Source organism: Indicator indicator, chromosome 15 (genome assembly GCF_027791375.1).
Source record: "Indicator indicator isolate 239-I01 chromosome 15, UM_Iind_1.1, whole genome shotgun sequence".
Taxonomy (NCBI): domain Eukaryota; kingdom Metazoa; phylum Chordata; class Aves; order Piciformes; family Indicatoridae; genus Indicator; species Indicator indicator.
The window spans coordinates 5190179-5206020 of record NC_072024.1 but is presented as its reverse complement, the minus strand read 5'-3'; the positions used below and the strand labels follow the sequence as shown (position 1 = coordinate 5206020).

General features: G+C 41.7%; 1 protein-coding gene across 11 annotated transcripts in view; it reads right to left on the bottom strand.

Annotated features, from left to right (window-relative positions):
- Positions 1-15842, bottom strand: part of FOXP1 (forkhead box P1) — a 164324-nt gene that overhangs the window by 53656 nt on the left and 94826 nt on the right. For 7 of the 11 annotated variants that reach the window (XM_054387413.1, XM_054387411.1, XM_054387407.1 and 4 more), the window contains 2 exons: positions 10573-10726; positions 4148-4352 (listed from right to left, as the gene is read on the bottom strand). In XM_054387413.1, the coding sequence (XP_054243388.1) occupies positions 4148-4352; positions 10573-10726 (359 nt within the window). Of the gene's footprint in view, positions 1-4147; positions 4353-10331; positions 10335-10572; positions 10733-15842 lie in introns of all 11 variants that reach the window. The other 4 variants (XM_054387409.1, XM_054387408.1, XM_054387410.1 and 1 more) reach the window with 3 other exon arrangements.

Sequence of the window (15842 nt, the reverse complement as noted above, 5' to 3'; positions counted from 1 at the left end):
TTTACTTGTCTAGAGAAAAATGCTTGTTACTAAAGAAACCCAAAAGCTGATAAGATGATGAGAGGTTTGCATGCTGGTTGATGGTCTCACTTTCGCTTATCCTGAGTGAATACAAGTATCTATAACTAAATATTTCCCTTAGGGTACTGATGACTGAGGTATGTTTATTGCATTGAGTGAATTTATATATATAATCAGCACAATAAACATTATTAAATTGTCTGAGTAAAATCAAAGCATGAAACACACAGTCAGTGCTGAATTCTAATGATGCTGAATGCCCATGATTGCATGGGGGAAGGATCTTAACAAGCCTTGATTTGAGCTTTGGCATCCGCCTCACAAATCACACGAAATGTTCTCTCTTTAATAGTGCTGAATATTGATAAATGTCTCTGCACAGCACAACAGGGAAGTTGGTCTCTATTGGCAATCTTTACCAAAGTGTGTTTTTTCCTTCTCTACACTCAAGGGTTTACCCTGAATGATTTAATTATAATTTTCCTTGTGTAAGACAAATTAAAGAGGAGAGTAGGAGTGTCATGCCAAAGCAGATTATTTATCTCCTTAACAGATTGCTGCGCACCAAACCCCAGAGCTGCTGCTGCTGCTGCTACTTACAGAAACTGGGCAAAATGTGGGACAAAAGCAAAGATGTAATATACATTTAAAGCCCAAATGAATGGAAGCATTAACCCATTATTTATAGCTGCAATTGTTTTGTTCCTGGGAAAGCCATAGACACATAGCACACACAACCCAAGAGCAGCACCACCACACTCCCTGGCCCCTGCCAAGAAGCAGAGGATACCTCCTGCTTTCAAATGTACTTCTGCTTTTCAAACATCTTGGGCCACCTGTCTGCTGTTGGATTTTTTTGCCACATAGGAGAATTTTTGCTGTCAATGGGCTCTGAGTGTGCAGCCATGCAGTGGTGTCACTGGTGACACCGGAGCTGGGTCCCCACAGCCTGTGCAGGACTGAAGCTTTGCTACACACAGCCATGAGGCTGGGCCTGTGGCATGGCAACGCGTGGGCACAGCGAGCAGCCAGTGACTATTTCTCCTGCTATTTTAAACCTCTTGTTTATAACCAAAATGTGGTTTTACCCAAGATATTCAGCAGAGCTGCTGCTTGCCCCACGACTTTTACACAAGTGCCTCTACGGTCCTGTCTCATGGGTCTCAAGCGGCGTCATGACCTGACCTGTGGGATCAAGAATCCCGTAAAACACAGCCTGAACTACCCCAGTGACATGTGCCAGAGATAACAGTGATGATAGTAACTCCCACATAACCAACTTGCCTCCTGCAGCCCACTCCTTCTCAAAAGCCCAAGAGGAAGGGGTGGAAAAACAGCTTTACAACACACCCTAAAAGTTAATGTTACCTGTATATGATTATTTATGGCTGCTGAGCAGTCGTTATGATGTGGCTGTGCTTAACTGTTAGGACACTTACATCTTTTACTATGTGCTTTTTATTGTTTAAATCTAAATAAACAGCTCTTGGTTGTATCAGACCAAAGCTAACAGCCAGTTGCACGGAAAATGCAGGAATGACAGGGTGGAAGCCACAAGTGACAAACTGGCCCTGGCCAGCCAAGGCTGTGGACTTGAGTGTTGAGAGGTGGAGGGCTGGTATCTGCCTTGGAAGCCCTTCCAACAGGCACATCTGACCTGAGCTTGGGCTCAGGACCTTCTCCACAAGTCCCTGTGTATTTGCAAGCTCAGTTACTGTGCTGAACCAGTTGGGTACAAGAACAGACAAGGATTTTACTGTAAGTCTAGCAAACTCATGCTCCCACCATGAGTTTTTTCTAGTTTTAACATCTGCAGTCAAAAAAATGACCAAAATCCTGCTTAGGCCTGTGCTCTCTCTGTTGTAAGTATGATAAAATTTCACCTTCTGTGAGCTTCAGATACACATCAGACAGTGCAGCACAGCTACCCCTTCCTTGCTGCTCACTCACCACCCAAACTCCCTCCCTGCAGATAAATACCCTTTCAAAACGGAAACCAGTGCAACACATCTCAAGCAGAGGAGTTTCTGTGTCAGATGAAATCCAGGCAGGCACCATGGTGCCTGATGAGACTGCAACAAAACCCTTAAGTGCATCAGTAGGCATTCTTCTGTGTGTAGTCTCCTGCTCTACTTATGGCTAAAGATGTAATTCAATCACTGCAGCAAATGGATGGCGTAAACCCTCCATGTACCAAATAGAGGCAAGATACAGAAAAATCTTCAGCTCTCTTATTTGCATTCCTAAATATACCTAATTTTTTGTATTTTGATAGCATAGAGATTTCAGTAGATATTTAAGAAAAGTACAATGGCAAGCTTTAGCAAAACAGGTATCAATTCCACCACTGAGGATTTTTAAGCTTTCTAAACTAAGACAGTCTCAAACAATGCCATGGCATGTTTATACCTTCCTGATTATTTGGAACTTTACTAAAAAAAACATAACTATCACCTTGTCTATAGATCCAAATTGCCTCCAAGCCACAAACACGGGACTCAGACACATGGATTTCCAGATCTGCTTGACAGCATACACACAGAAAATTCTTACTTCAGGACAGATTCCTGTATTTCTACTGCATTTCCCACTAAACAGCAGTGGCATACTGTTCCCTCGGTTAGCTTGCCATTAGCAGACAGCACATGCCTCTGTTCAGTGAGAGAAGATCCATTTCACTGCATGGGGTTTTATTTTATACACTCGCTCAGAAAAACGTAAATAAAAAATTTATTGAAAAGTCATAAACCCATCTTGTTCAGCTCTCTATGCAGCAAAAAGGGAATGTAATTGTTTAATAAACATCAAATTGTTTTTAGTGTCCCATGTAAGTCTTCATGAAAACCATGTCCTTGACACTTACATGCATTATAAATGTATAGGCTGATGTTCCCCCACACGTCCTTGCAATAATGATGCCTTACACACATAGAGCAGCTCTTTCAGCAGTGGTGTGCTCTCCTTTAAAAAAAAAAAAATCTATCTATTCCCAACAGCATTATTTTCTTAATATTAGAAAGATACAAGAGGTATTTATATAGCTTCCCTATCAATCTACTTTCAGACCACCAGAAATACAAACTCTACGGCTTAAAAATTCCATTATCCTCTTTCTAATGACTGAAAGGACGACGGCAAGACAAAGCCATCAGTTTCCATAAAATCCAGCTCTCACTAGTGTCTGCTGTAACGTTTCTAGATGGGCAAAGGGACTCTCCTGAATGCAAAGAAGCACTGCCCTCCCTGCTAAGCCCATGCTGCTCGCACACTCCCAGAGACCCTTCTCCTCCTCCTCGGCAGCAACGCCGAGGCTGCTGCAGACACTGGCACCCACAGCCTGAGCTCCTCTGGGACCGTCTGTCTCACAGTAAGCAAAAGTTCTGTTGTTAGACACGCCTCAGTGAAATCTGGGGGTGTAAAGAAACAAACCTGCAATAAAGCATCCTTTGGAAGAAAGCAGAGCCCGCGCCGAGAAGCACGTCAACAGACAACCCCTGATTTAAGCCATTTCTTTTAACAATGCAAGCCTAGCAAGTATAAATTAACTCACATTTTTAAAAGCCAAACAACACCAGTTAGCTAATTTTATCAGCACTTAGAAAAATTACCACTTTGTTTTAAGAGAAACATGCTGCACTCAAGCCTACCCTTGTTGTCAAAGCTGGTAAAGACAGAGCAAAAAAAAAAAACAAAAAAGGCTAATAGGTTAGATGAGACGGAGCACTGAAATTTGGCAGACAAACAGGTGGTAAAACAGCCTGCACTGACCAACAGGTTTTTTCCCTCACCTTCAGCCTAGAAACCCAAGGCACATCAAGAGTAATGTCACTTGGGATGCAAAATGCAGAAAAAGCAGTTCACGCTCCTCACACTTCCCCCAATATGCTTATCCAATGCACTTCTAATTAGCTAATTGTGCCACATTGATCCAATTAACAAGCCATAAAGATCTGAACAAAAGGAGCATATTCTGCCCAGTGGAGACTCCATTCAGCCACGCCAAAATCAGACAGAGCAAGACTGGGAGGACAAAACCGAGGCCAAAGCGGTTGGCCACCGCTCCCAACCGTTTCAACATTGTTTCGGCACACTGCTCCGAGACGCTCGCAAACCCACCAGCACCTACCTCTCCCGTTTAGGAGTGTGGACTGATAGCTGTCCATTAGTTGAGGCATGTGGGTTGATGATTAAGGAGGTCTTAGACGTCGCAGAGGAGGAGACGCAGGTGGTGGACAGGTCCAGGCTGCTGTGGTTGTTGCTGGCTGCCTCCTCCGCTGTGTGCGAGCTTGTCACTTCCTTCCAGAGCTGCTGCAGTTCTGTTGGAATCATGCCTGAAACAAACAAATTGGATAATTAAATCAATTAACAGCTAATTCGGCCGTCTTCAAACAGTAATTAAATCAAAGAGTCAGTAAACAAAGCCTAGTGTTAGTCTTGTGTGTGTGTTTTTGCGCATGTATGATTTTTTTTAATAACTAAAAGCTAATACTGAACACTGAGCAGCTCTGCTCCATTTTCTGCTGTGACACCTGCAACACCTATGTAAGGTAAAATCTGAGGAGGAGGGCAGGGGATCCACATAAAAGTCACCCACCCCATACTCCACATCAATGGTTATGATTTTTGTAATCAAAATTGCAGAGGGTCTGTTTTCCAGACTCCCAACTTGGACAGAAATCACCCTGAGCACACTGCAAGGCTGACAGCAAAGGTGGCCAAGGGCTACTCTGTGGTCAGCTGGGGAAATTATTATATTATTTTTTGTAATACACAATTTAATTTCTTATTAAGGTAAGTGAGCAATTTCTAACCTGTTTTCCAAAGAAAGGAAGGTCTTAAGAAAAAAAAAAAAAACACAAAAAACCCCCACCACCTCAGCCTTATTATTGTGACAACAGGAAGCACAACATGACTAATTCTATGCTTAAGTTTTAAATGATGACAAATAGCTTTGTTATTAAATACAGTTTTTATTAATCACTTTTAGACATAAATTATGAATTCATATTGTCTTCCTGAAATGCTTTTCAAATTTTAACAGTCAAATTGATTATACTATGATTATTTCATTAACACACCTATCTCTCTCATTAATTTTGGTTTTTTGAACTGCTCCCTTAATTGATGGATGTGTCTACTGAAAAACTGTGTAACTTTCTATACAAGTAACACTATTATTACTGTCATTGCTTAGATTGATGCTAATGAGCCATTCAAAAGTAAAATGAAAACATAAAATAAGCTTCAATAATAAAAAATAAACTTTTTTTTTCTCCCTGTTGTGCCAAAAATGGACAGCAGGGTTAGGACACTGAAGTCAGCAGATCAGGCAAGTGAAAAACTTTGCCAACTCCAGTGGGCCAAAGCGAAGGCTGGGAGGGAAGGGGAGCCACGCACGTCAGCGTGACACAGGCTCACGCTGAGATCATGCTTCTGGATAAAGCTTAGGTTTGTGGCATGATGAAACAAGTCAAGCTTCTCTTACTGAAGACTATTTCACTGCTCTTTCAGAGAAGGCCATGGGAAAAAATTAGCAGTAGAGACGCATCACTTAAACATCCAAGTTAAAAAAAAGAAATAATAAAAGCCAGCGTCTGTGTGTTTTTACAGAGGTTTCTCATCGCTCTGCTTCCAGATCATCACTTGGATGACTGTTCATTGTTTCACCATATTGTAGCACTGGAGCTATCCTAAGGAAACCTGCCATTTTCTGAGCATACAGCAGCAGCTCACACAGGCATGGATCTCACCAAACCCAAGGTATTGAAATAAAAAAAAAAAAAAGGCAGTATGCATTATATTCATTTGAAACACATAATAAAAAATGCCAAGGTCTAAATTTAATTTATTTTTGTCATTTAGAATACAATGGATAGATAATCATCTCAACGTGATCAGCCAAACATCTTTACTTTGCTAAACTGTTAAAGATTTTAATTATGCTAGCTTTGGAGAGCACTGGTCTAATGAGGCGATAGACTCCAGAGAATCTAAGTGGTTAAGAACTGTGAAATGAGTCTGATAGGATTTTTTTATATTCACCGTGGATCGTTTGCATATCAAAGAGGAGTAAATTATTGCACGACAGACCAATAACCTTCCCCGCCTTTCCCAGAGTCGCATTAACAAAAACAGTTGGTCTCCGGTAACAGTTCACTACAGAAAAATGCTAAAATCCGTAAGTATCTGCAATTAATATATATTATGAAACAGGCTTCAATTTATACATTAAGTGATCAGCTATTCTTAGGACACATCCGTCCCTCTAAAGCCACGTCATTTGCCTTTCATCAGCCCCAAATGCCAATTATATTTTGATGGATTTTGTCCCAAATGAGCATTTAGTTATTAGACATATTCAATTATTACTTGTCCCCTGAAATTAAACCTCTGAGCACATTAAACAAAGAGAAAGGTCAGTACACAAGCCGATGTCCTGTTTTGCTGTGTCGGGGCCATTATTTTCCAACACCTTGCAAAGTGACAGTGTGGGATGTATTTTTAGCCAGCACGCTTGACAGGACTGTCTGCACACTAACAATTACCTGTGAGCAGGGCTGACCCTTACACCACTGTTTACTCAATTGAAACAATAGTGAATAGACTTGTCTGTTGATGATAACATATTGATAGGAGACCATATGAGTCGACATCTATTTTTATTTTCCAGAATAAGCAAATAGGGGAAAGAATAACTGGCCTTTATTTTTTTTTCCTTTTTCCCCTTTTTTGCCACCACCTCCTTATCTGGATTTCTGCAGGTTTTTAATTGGAGACATGTTAGCACCCACTCCCCTCCTCCCTGTACCCCTTTCTCTTCTCCCCTTCCTCCATCCTCCAGGTCACTCCTGGATCTACTGCTTTATCCTAAACAAAAGCTTGCAAGTGTTACAGGCATTAAAATACACATACACAACATATTTATACCTTGCTTCAGATCCTTTAGAAGTCAAGATGTTTGGTCTAACTTCCTATACAAGTGTAACTCATATTATGACAACTGTAACATACTTTTATGTACAACATTGGAAGGAAAAAAAATACATATTGAAAGAAAAATTACAATACACTCAATTGTCTGGGGAAAAAGTGTTGAGAACAATAAAGAGGATTTCAGGCTGGGTGATATTAATTTGAAGAGTTGACTGTGATGTCATAGACATCCCATCACTTAAAAATGATGACATCATTTGATGGATAAAATACTATTTTTAACAAGCTTCTCTCCTCCTTCCCTTCCCCAAATTTAGTTCTTTTAGAATAATACTGAAGAGATTTCCTAACTAGCCTGTCAAAGCGGGCAGCTGAAAGGTGTGCTCATTACTCATCCAGCAAAATGGTTAAATAAAATAATAGAACAAATGGTAAAAAGCAAGTCAAATAGGTCCACGAACACTGGCAATAAATTATGTAATTTACCATTTAACAGTTTCGTTTTAACAGCAAGAGCTAAATTTTAAGTCAGATTCCCAGAACTGTGCTGCAATTACCCGAGATCGCTACTGCCGGGGCTGCAGCTTCATACGTACCAGGAATGGGATTTAGCCTGAAACTGCCAAATCTACAGGAGCAATCAGGCACCCAGATATCTCAGTCTTACAATTTTCACTCACTGGTGATCTGAGGTGTGATTTGCAGTTTCATTTTGCAAATACTAAAGATCTAGCTCTTGCAGCTCAGAACACTGCTGAAATGAGGTTTATTTTTAAATTGCTGCTATGTACAGATGTAGGATCTAGATTATAGATGTGTCTAAACACAAAGCAGCAAAGATTACACAAATATAACATTAAAGGATGTGCTGTTTTGTGAGAGACAATAGGCGAGCACTAAAAACTAAAATGAACTAAAAAACAGCTTTAAAGAATGTCTTAGTTCTAAAACCATACCAAAAATATCACTTCTGAAGTAGCATTCTCTCCTTGGAAACATTTATTATTATTACAGATACTTAAGAATAAAAGCAAAATGCTTTTAAACAAATTCATAGCTCCATTTACTAGCGGGATGATTTTTATTTTTCTTTCTGCACACATTTACAGTCTTTGTCTCAGTCTTGCAAACTGTTCTGGAAACAAAAGGACATGATACATGTAATTTTTTTTTAAATAAGAAGTGTCCATTACCAATTATTTTAAACTATAACCCTGGCTCTTCATTGCATTTTTCAGGACAACTAGTCTCCTTCATTATGAAAGAAAATGTAGGCACAGGTTTAAAAAATGTATGTTGTGGGGACAGTTGACAGATTACTGCTCGTGGAACTCAATTTCCCAACCCCAGGTATCACCGGCTCAAAGACAAACAGAGTTGCTCAACCTCTTTGTGTCCTTGTACCTCTATACCCAGGTGACCATGTTCAAGCAAGCAGAAAGTTGATTTAAACCTCATAATGACATCAGTTTTAAGCCAGTGTCCCTCTGATAAAAAAAAAAAATTAAAAAATCTCGTGCTGTACTGCATCCTGCCTGAATTCTCAAGTTACTCTTTCCTCCCGCCACCCAGTCCCCGGCTCCAGCCGCCCCCAAGGCTGGCAACTCATTTCCCTGCAAGAACCAGCTCCTTCTGCTCATGTTTATGTCTCCTCCGGCGTGGAAGTCGGCACCCCTTTGGTTTTAAATACGCTTCTTGGCGAGGACTAATAGTTACACTGCCCTGCTAACCGTATCAATCAATGCCACGACTGCTGAATTACCTACTGGTGTCTCCGATGTGTTACCACACAGATTACACTTCATGCATCACCACATTCATTTCTTTCACATTACACATGAGCGTGTCTTGTCACTGCCCAATTGCCCTCCTTTGGACAGCTTAACTGATGTACTATACAATGAACCTTACCCAGCCAACTTAATAGTATAGGAGCTATGGGAAAAATTAGAAAGGTTGAAGCTTGAGTCCAGTGGGTGTGTGGAACAGCCTGGGATGCTTTCAACAATAAATCTGAAGCGTAATTAATGCCTATTACATTTTGCAAGTATAAATGGCATTTCGTCCCTGTGCCCTTTTTCCTGGATTCATTTCATGCCTTCCCCCCATCACACCACACATCAATGGTGCCTGACCAACGACAACCTCAGGCCTGATCATGCAGCTCCCACCAGGCAACACCTTCCCAAGCATCCACTTCTGATTTGTGCACACGACTAGTCCAGACCTGGTGTCCAGCTCTGGGACACTGGAAAGGAACTGCCTCTTGCAGAAGGAGGTGTAAGGTCCCCCGAATCTTGGCCTCTCAAGACAGGAGTTAGGCACTAAAGTATCTGCATGGGTCTGGTGAAAATAAGACTAAATAAACAATGCCAGACACAGGTCAAAGCAGACTCCACTCCCCAGTTTTGTTTCCCTTTATCCATCTAAGTTAGTATCCACCAGCCACCTCACTTTCCTTTTGCAGCTACACACAAAAAGGAGGGTGGAGAATAGAAGCAATTTTGTCCCCCCGTTTAACTGAATAGAGCTGAACGTAAATTCATTATATAGTTTAGCAACTAGTAGCAGCCCTAAGGCTGCTCTGCAGAGTCCAAATCATTCAACCAGAGCTGACTCAAGTTGTTAAGGTGGATGTTTAAATTTATTATGAGGCAAGAGAAGGAAAAGGCGTGATTATTCAGAAATACCAGCACCATGGTTGAAAGACCTGGTCTTCTCTGAGCCATGACAACTTTGAACAGTTTGCCTTCATCACAGCAGCCAGAGCTCAGGCAAGCCTGTTACAATGTCCCAAGGCTTGCAGACAAAAAAATTGAGGAGAAGTGAGAATAAAAATACCAGGTTATAATCACTGTCAAAAGTATTGTGCTTTTGGTAGTTATTGCTTTTAATGTATCAGTACCTTTAAAAAAATAAATAAATAGGGGTTTCAGCAAAGCAGTAACTTCTTGCAGAGTGCAGGACTGAATAAAGATGTAGGAGGATCTAATTGCCAATAATACCATTAAAATTAAATGGAGGTAATCCAAATTTGCCCAGCATGGAGGAAGGGCTGAAGCTATGCTGCATACAGGCATTGACACAAAGGCCACATCAAGAGGCATGGAGAGCAGACACTGCCACCTCTCCCTCCCAGCTGCAGAGAAGGACAATCCAATTTCTGCACTTGGGCAGCGTGTGGATCAGGGCTGCTTTGCGCCCGGCTCCATGCCAGGCTGGAACCAAAAATGGTCCAAGTAACACATTTAAAAAAGGAAACTCTGCTCTGACACTATCCTTAGCCATGAAGCAAGCACCGAGAATCGATTAAGATGACTCCTGTGAAGGATTTCAAGCCCAGATTAGTACAAGCAGCAGCTCCAGGTCCACCAGACCAGCTACAGCTGTGCCAATTGAATCCCAACTCCAAACTGCCTGCCTCACACCAGCCAGAGCAATCCATGATTTCAGTGCTGCCCTTCTCCAGAAACATCTTTATAGTGCCTACCCTGCCTGTCAGGATTCTCCTGTGCTTATTATTTTATGAACCTATGAGATCTCTCTCTCCTGCTGACAGTTTTGTGTGCATGCATGCTATCGCTTTGCCTGCCGGCAGCTCCCCAACCCCTCACCTACCTTGTGCAAGGGGTTGCAAAGGCAGAGTAGGCTGGCCAGGCTGGATCGTCAGCAGCCCCTGACGCTGCAAAGACAGGAGGTGCTGCTGTTGCAACTGCTGCATCTGTAAGAGTTGCTGCTGAAAGGCCAACTGCTGCGTAGCCACCTGCTGCTGCTGGGGCTGGAAAAGAAAAGAAAATAAATAAAAATGCACATTTGCCAATACAGAGCAAAGCATTAACAGGATTTACAGGGCTCCTTGTCTCAACACACTTCAACCTCTGCTTGCAGTCACCTGGTACCAAGCCAAGCTAGCAAGCCCACCACCCCATATCAAAGACCCCAAAGCATACTTAGACACTAAAGCTCACCACAGGGCTGCAGTTCTTTCCATCTCCAGCAGTTACTTTCATCTTACCTACACTACTCCTGCCATCCCAGTTAAAAATATATGGAGCGTTCCTTGGTCTACACTACCATATCACCCTGATCAATGTGGTTGTGTTTTACCCCAAAAGTGGCTGTTTTTCCAGTGGTGGGTGAAGCAAATGCTGCCAGCAGCTGTTAAAGTCCTAAGTAATTCTTTGAGGCATAGGACACATCCAACGTGAGAACCACACCACACAATCCCACCACACTCAATGTGATGATAACCAACCCTGCACTGTGCTCTGTTTGCTCATGCAAGGGTTGTCTTAACTACTAAGGCAATACAACTAGCTTAATTTATGGGATTTTATACTTACTCTCTACTATTCATCCATCAAGCCCTACAATACTCTGATACGTTCAGAATTATTCTGGCTGTATTTAAGGCTGATACTTCTGCACTTTGAAAATTTTAATTGTTCTCACTAGAAAGAAGATGGAGTTGCCTTACTCCACAGGGATGTGAACCCTGAACCTTTGAGGTGTAAAAGAACATGTTGCTTTTCTCACTGCTGTACCCGGAGAAGCTTTTAACTACTCTGTTTATCACTTCTGACATAAATAAATGAGAAAAAATCAGACCTTTGAAGAAGAAAAACTTCATCTAATATTGTTAATTAGCCATGACAAACGATGAAATAACATTGTAAATCTTTCATAGAAACAGCCACTAGATTTTAATTACACACATTCATAATTTAGGAAACAACATCTTACTTGAATGTGAGCATTTAATATGTACAGTACTCCAGGCTTCAGAGTCCTTAATTTTGTTCAGTTAAGGAAGCCTCTAGGTTTTGCTTCCATGCTCATCTTGTGTTTTATTTGCTTTGTTCTTTAAAATCCATGAAAGGCTTTGCATTTTGATAAATATCTTTTTATTTATTGTACAATGACAGGAGGAAAACTTTTGTTGTGTAAAACATCAATACATCATGCCAGTGTTTAGCAGTTTCTTGTGCTAGCCAAAAAAAATTAATGTAGATTTCCTTAGTAATTATCTGAGTGATAGAAAGATAATACAGTGCAGTAGTACAATAAATAGAAGGAAATTATCTAATATCCCTAATCTGCTAGGAATCATATCAAGGTGGAGGTCTTATACACATTATGGCTAACAATTATGGAAAGAAAATTAACTCTTACAAAACTACATAATTCCACAAACAAACCCCAGCCAGATCCCAAGCTTTTTGTCACCCTTTCTTGACACCAAGCCAGAGCATCACTGGCTCCATTCCCAACTGGTGTCAAGCTGGGAAAGAAATCCACCAGAGCTGCAGGAGCAGGACTGACAGACAACAGCCAGGGGTTAGGCCCCCACTTTCTTGTTCCACCATGGTCCATCAACCTTAGCACTGTATACTCATGACTGTACTGACAGTCAGGACTATTTATCTTATTTATCAAGTCAGTTTAGCTTCTTCCCAAATAAAATCTAGGACTTCAAGAGCACAGTTAAACAAATAGGTGTTTAGATATCCCAAAACTCAGAGTTTTCATTTCTTTGCAACAGCTTGCTCTGATGGATCCAGTTGTGGCAACAATTTGCAACAGCATCAGATGAATGCAAGCCCCAGCAACAGTTATATTGAGTTCAAGTAACGTTTCCCCCCATAAATATTCATTTTCTAAATATATATATGCTTAATATACCTTTGTATGCATAATAAATGGCATTACATAAAAATCTACCTCCAGTAAGCTGTTTTACCTATCTGTCACCCAAGAGTAAAGTTAGCATGTTTTGTTTTGAAATAAAACCCTTTATATAAATTGACTGATGCCCATTTGGTTGTCTTCTCAGCTATCCTAAGAAAAGCTCTTAAACACTCTCTACTTTGAAAAGCCAGGATATAAAAGTATACAAGGCCCATTGTCCAAGAAAGAATTTAAAAGCAAGACACGTTGCCAAACTGTGCTCCCCACCCAGTTACCAAACACAGGATACAAGGCAGTTTGTTTACTTCTCACAATTGAATGCATACAAAAAAGGTCTCCGTGCAGTCCTGTTGTCAGGTCAGCAGTCAGTGTTAAAATGCTGAAATATCCTGATAAAACTTGCATTTTTGATCCCCTCCCTAAAGCTTCTGTCAAAGGTCTGTTTTCCTTTCTTTGGTTACTCCCTACTGCCTAACATAAACTGTCACAACTGCCGGAGGACAAACGGCCCTGTTCGGGAAACAACCCGCTCTGCCCAGCAGCCAAATGGGATACTCCTCCAGCTCTGAAGCCCCCCTTGCCTTCGGGAGATGGGGGCTGTGCTGGGGAAGAGGCAACCCTGTGGGAGCAGGGCTGAGATCTCACCCCAGCTCATCCGGCTCTTCAGCACCATGCAGCGCTCACTCTCTGCTACACTGCGCAGCCTACGAGTTAAATCCACCAGGAACCTCACTGGGGTCCATCTGTTCTCCTGCTTGGGGGTCAGACCCCTTTTACCGGCGGGGCTGGGGACATTTGTTGTGTTTTAATTCTTTCACAACACACAATAGGACAAGGCACTAACAAAATGTCTTGGGGGCTGCGGTACATGAATACACTTGTTCCATCTGTCAAGGTACAAACTCAGCCCTCGTTAGCAGGGCAGTCACCAGGGCACTGCTCTCCATGTGACACAACCATCCCTGTCTAGTAGGGGAGGGAGGGAAAAAAGAAATCATGATAAAAGGCCACGGCTCACATGCTAATTTAGCAAGAATAACCTCTTAAAGGCAGCAAAAATGGGGCTGAACAAACCTGCGGGATGAAATGCATCGTTGAAATGGGCCCTGACTTAAAACCATCAGCAAAATACCTCCCCCAAAACCCTAGAAAATGCCGAAGAGGCTTGGGCCCCTTGTTCTCTTAACAGCTATGGTGTTAAAATGCTCTTCTTGAAACAGGAAGAAGTCCTTTCTTATTGTTGCTGGCGCTACTGTAATATCAGAAGTTTGACCACAGTAAATCTGTGTGTTAGATATTGAAATGCCATCACTTTGTCTAACTTCTCTTCTCGTCTTTTTTAACACAAAGTATTTTTTTCCTTTAAGCTCCAAGCCCTCATCTTTGTGTCTGAGATGCTCTCCTGTCTGACAACAGCAATTTAGAAGAGTTAACTTTCATCATTCATTCTGCTGTGTAACTTTCCCCTTCAAATTTCTTTATCTGCCCTCTGAGCTCATCTGAACTTTCATGTTCTCCCAGCATGCAGGCTTGCATTCAAAACTATGTCTAATAGACCAAATAAGAGGTTAATAAGAAGTGGCAACAGAAAGAAAAAATACAATCCCTGGTAACTGATAAGAATGACAGTGGCAGCCCTTTATTGTTTGTCTTCAAATATAGAGTTAAAGATCTTTAAAAAACTAAATTTTGACGCCTTTGAAAAGAAAGAAGCACAAAATAACAACAGGGGGTTATTGCCTGCCAGCCACAGGGGAGAAGCTCCATAATTCTTATTCTCCCTTTTGAAGGCTGTTAGAAATCTGATTCAAAAAAGCAACAGCAGAAGGAGAAAGCCTCTTGAGGCTATCGCCATTTCCTGTGATCATGCATAATGCGTTTCAAAAGTGGGTTTTTACCAATTCTGTTGATCAATTGCACCTCCTTCATATTCCCTCTTTTTTCTGCTGTGTTTACATCTGATGTGACTCAATGACAAGCGCTGTCTGAGACTGTGAAACAGACCTGTCATGTTGATTTATGGGCGCATCAAACCACGACTTGTCCAAACTGAAGCTCGCAGTTCATTAATTAGAGAGTTGTGACTTTGAAGTCAGCTTTCAGACTGTGGTTTTTAACATTTGGCTTAATTTATATGCTCTTGAATGTGGATCTCTAAGGAAAAAACTGAAATTCCCTTCTTGTCTTTGAACTTCTTTTGACCGCACAATAATCATTTCTTTGTCCAGAGTGATGCCTGCATCCCAGAGTCATTAACGCGCATTGAACTGCCACTGATGAGTAAGCCCTACTGAATTAGAAAAACAGCCAGCAAAACAAAGCTGAGAGCATTCTGCACAGTGATATCTCACAATTACATGCCTTCCCTCCCTGTGCCATTTCCATTTTAATTACTGTTAGTCCTTTAGATTTACATTTTAGACACTTTTTAATCTGTTCCCTTTTTATTATAGTGGCGCCCGTAAGCGCGCTATGGTTAAGGTTGTGTCAGCGTTTCCATTATACCCCCCCCTATTTTCAGGGGTTTATAACTCAGCTGGAAAAATTCACCCTGGGTTGAAACTTGGCACAGGTGGCACAATTTGCCAAAATTTGGAGGGGGCGGAAATTGGTGCATGCTTTGAGCAGTGCCACTTGTCAAGCGACACAAAAGTGCTGCTGCTATTGCAGGACATCACACAGTGTTTCGTGCCAAGAAGCAGCTCTCTAGGATCCACCCAAGGCAGCACTGATGTCAGAATTAACATCGAAATCTCACACTCCTTGTGACCAGAGAGGTGGACTCAGTGCCTTTAAAAGAAGTGTAATTGCAGCAAAATTAAATTTAAGCACACCAAAATCAACAAGCAAACTTAGGACACAACAAGTATTTTGGAAGTGTATTTAAGGGATGGGCAGAATCCACCCTGGCCTGGCCTGCTCCTGCCATGGACTCTGACGGCATCAAAGCCAGGTCTCCCACCACTATACTGTAAACAAGCAGCATTCTCACACTACCTCTGCCTCCAGACCTTGCTTCGTGGTGTCACCACAGATGCTGCTCTTGTGTGGCCCTTCTTGCTAAGCCCATGGTGTGAAGACCATAAAATCAGAGCCTCTCTGGTTGGCAACTACAAGCCCAACCTCAACATGTCTTGGCATTTTGCCTTGTTTAGAGAAGACAGCACCAATTCTGGGACTGCTGCCTTGCCCCCTCCCCT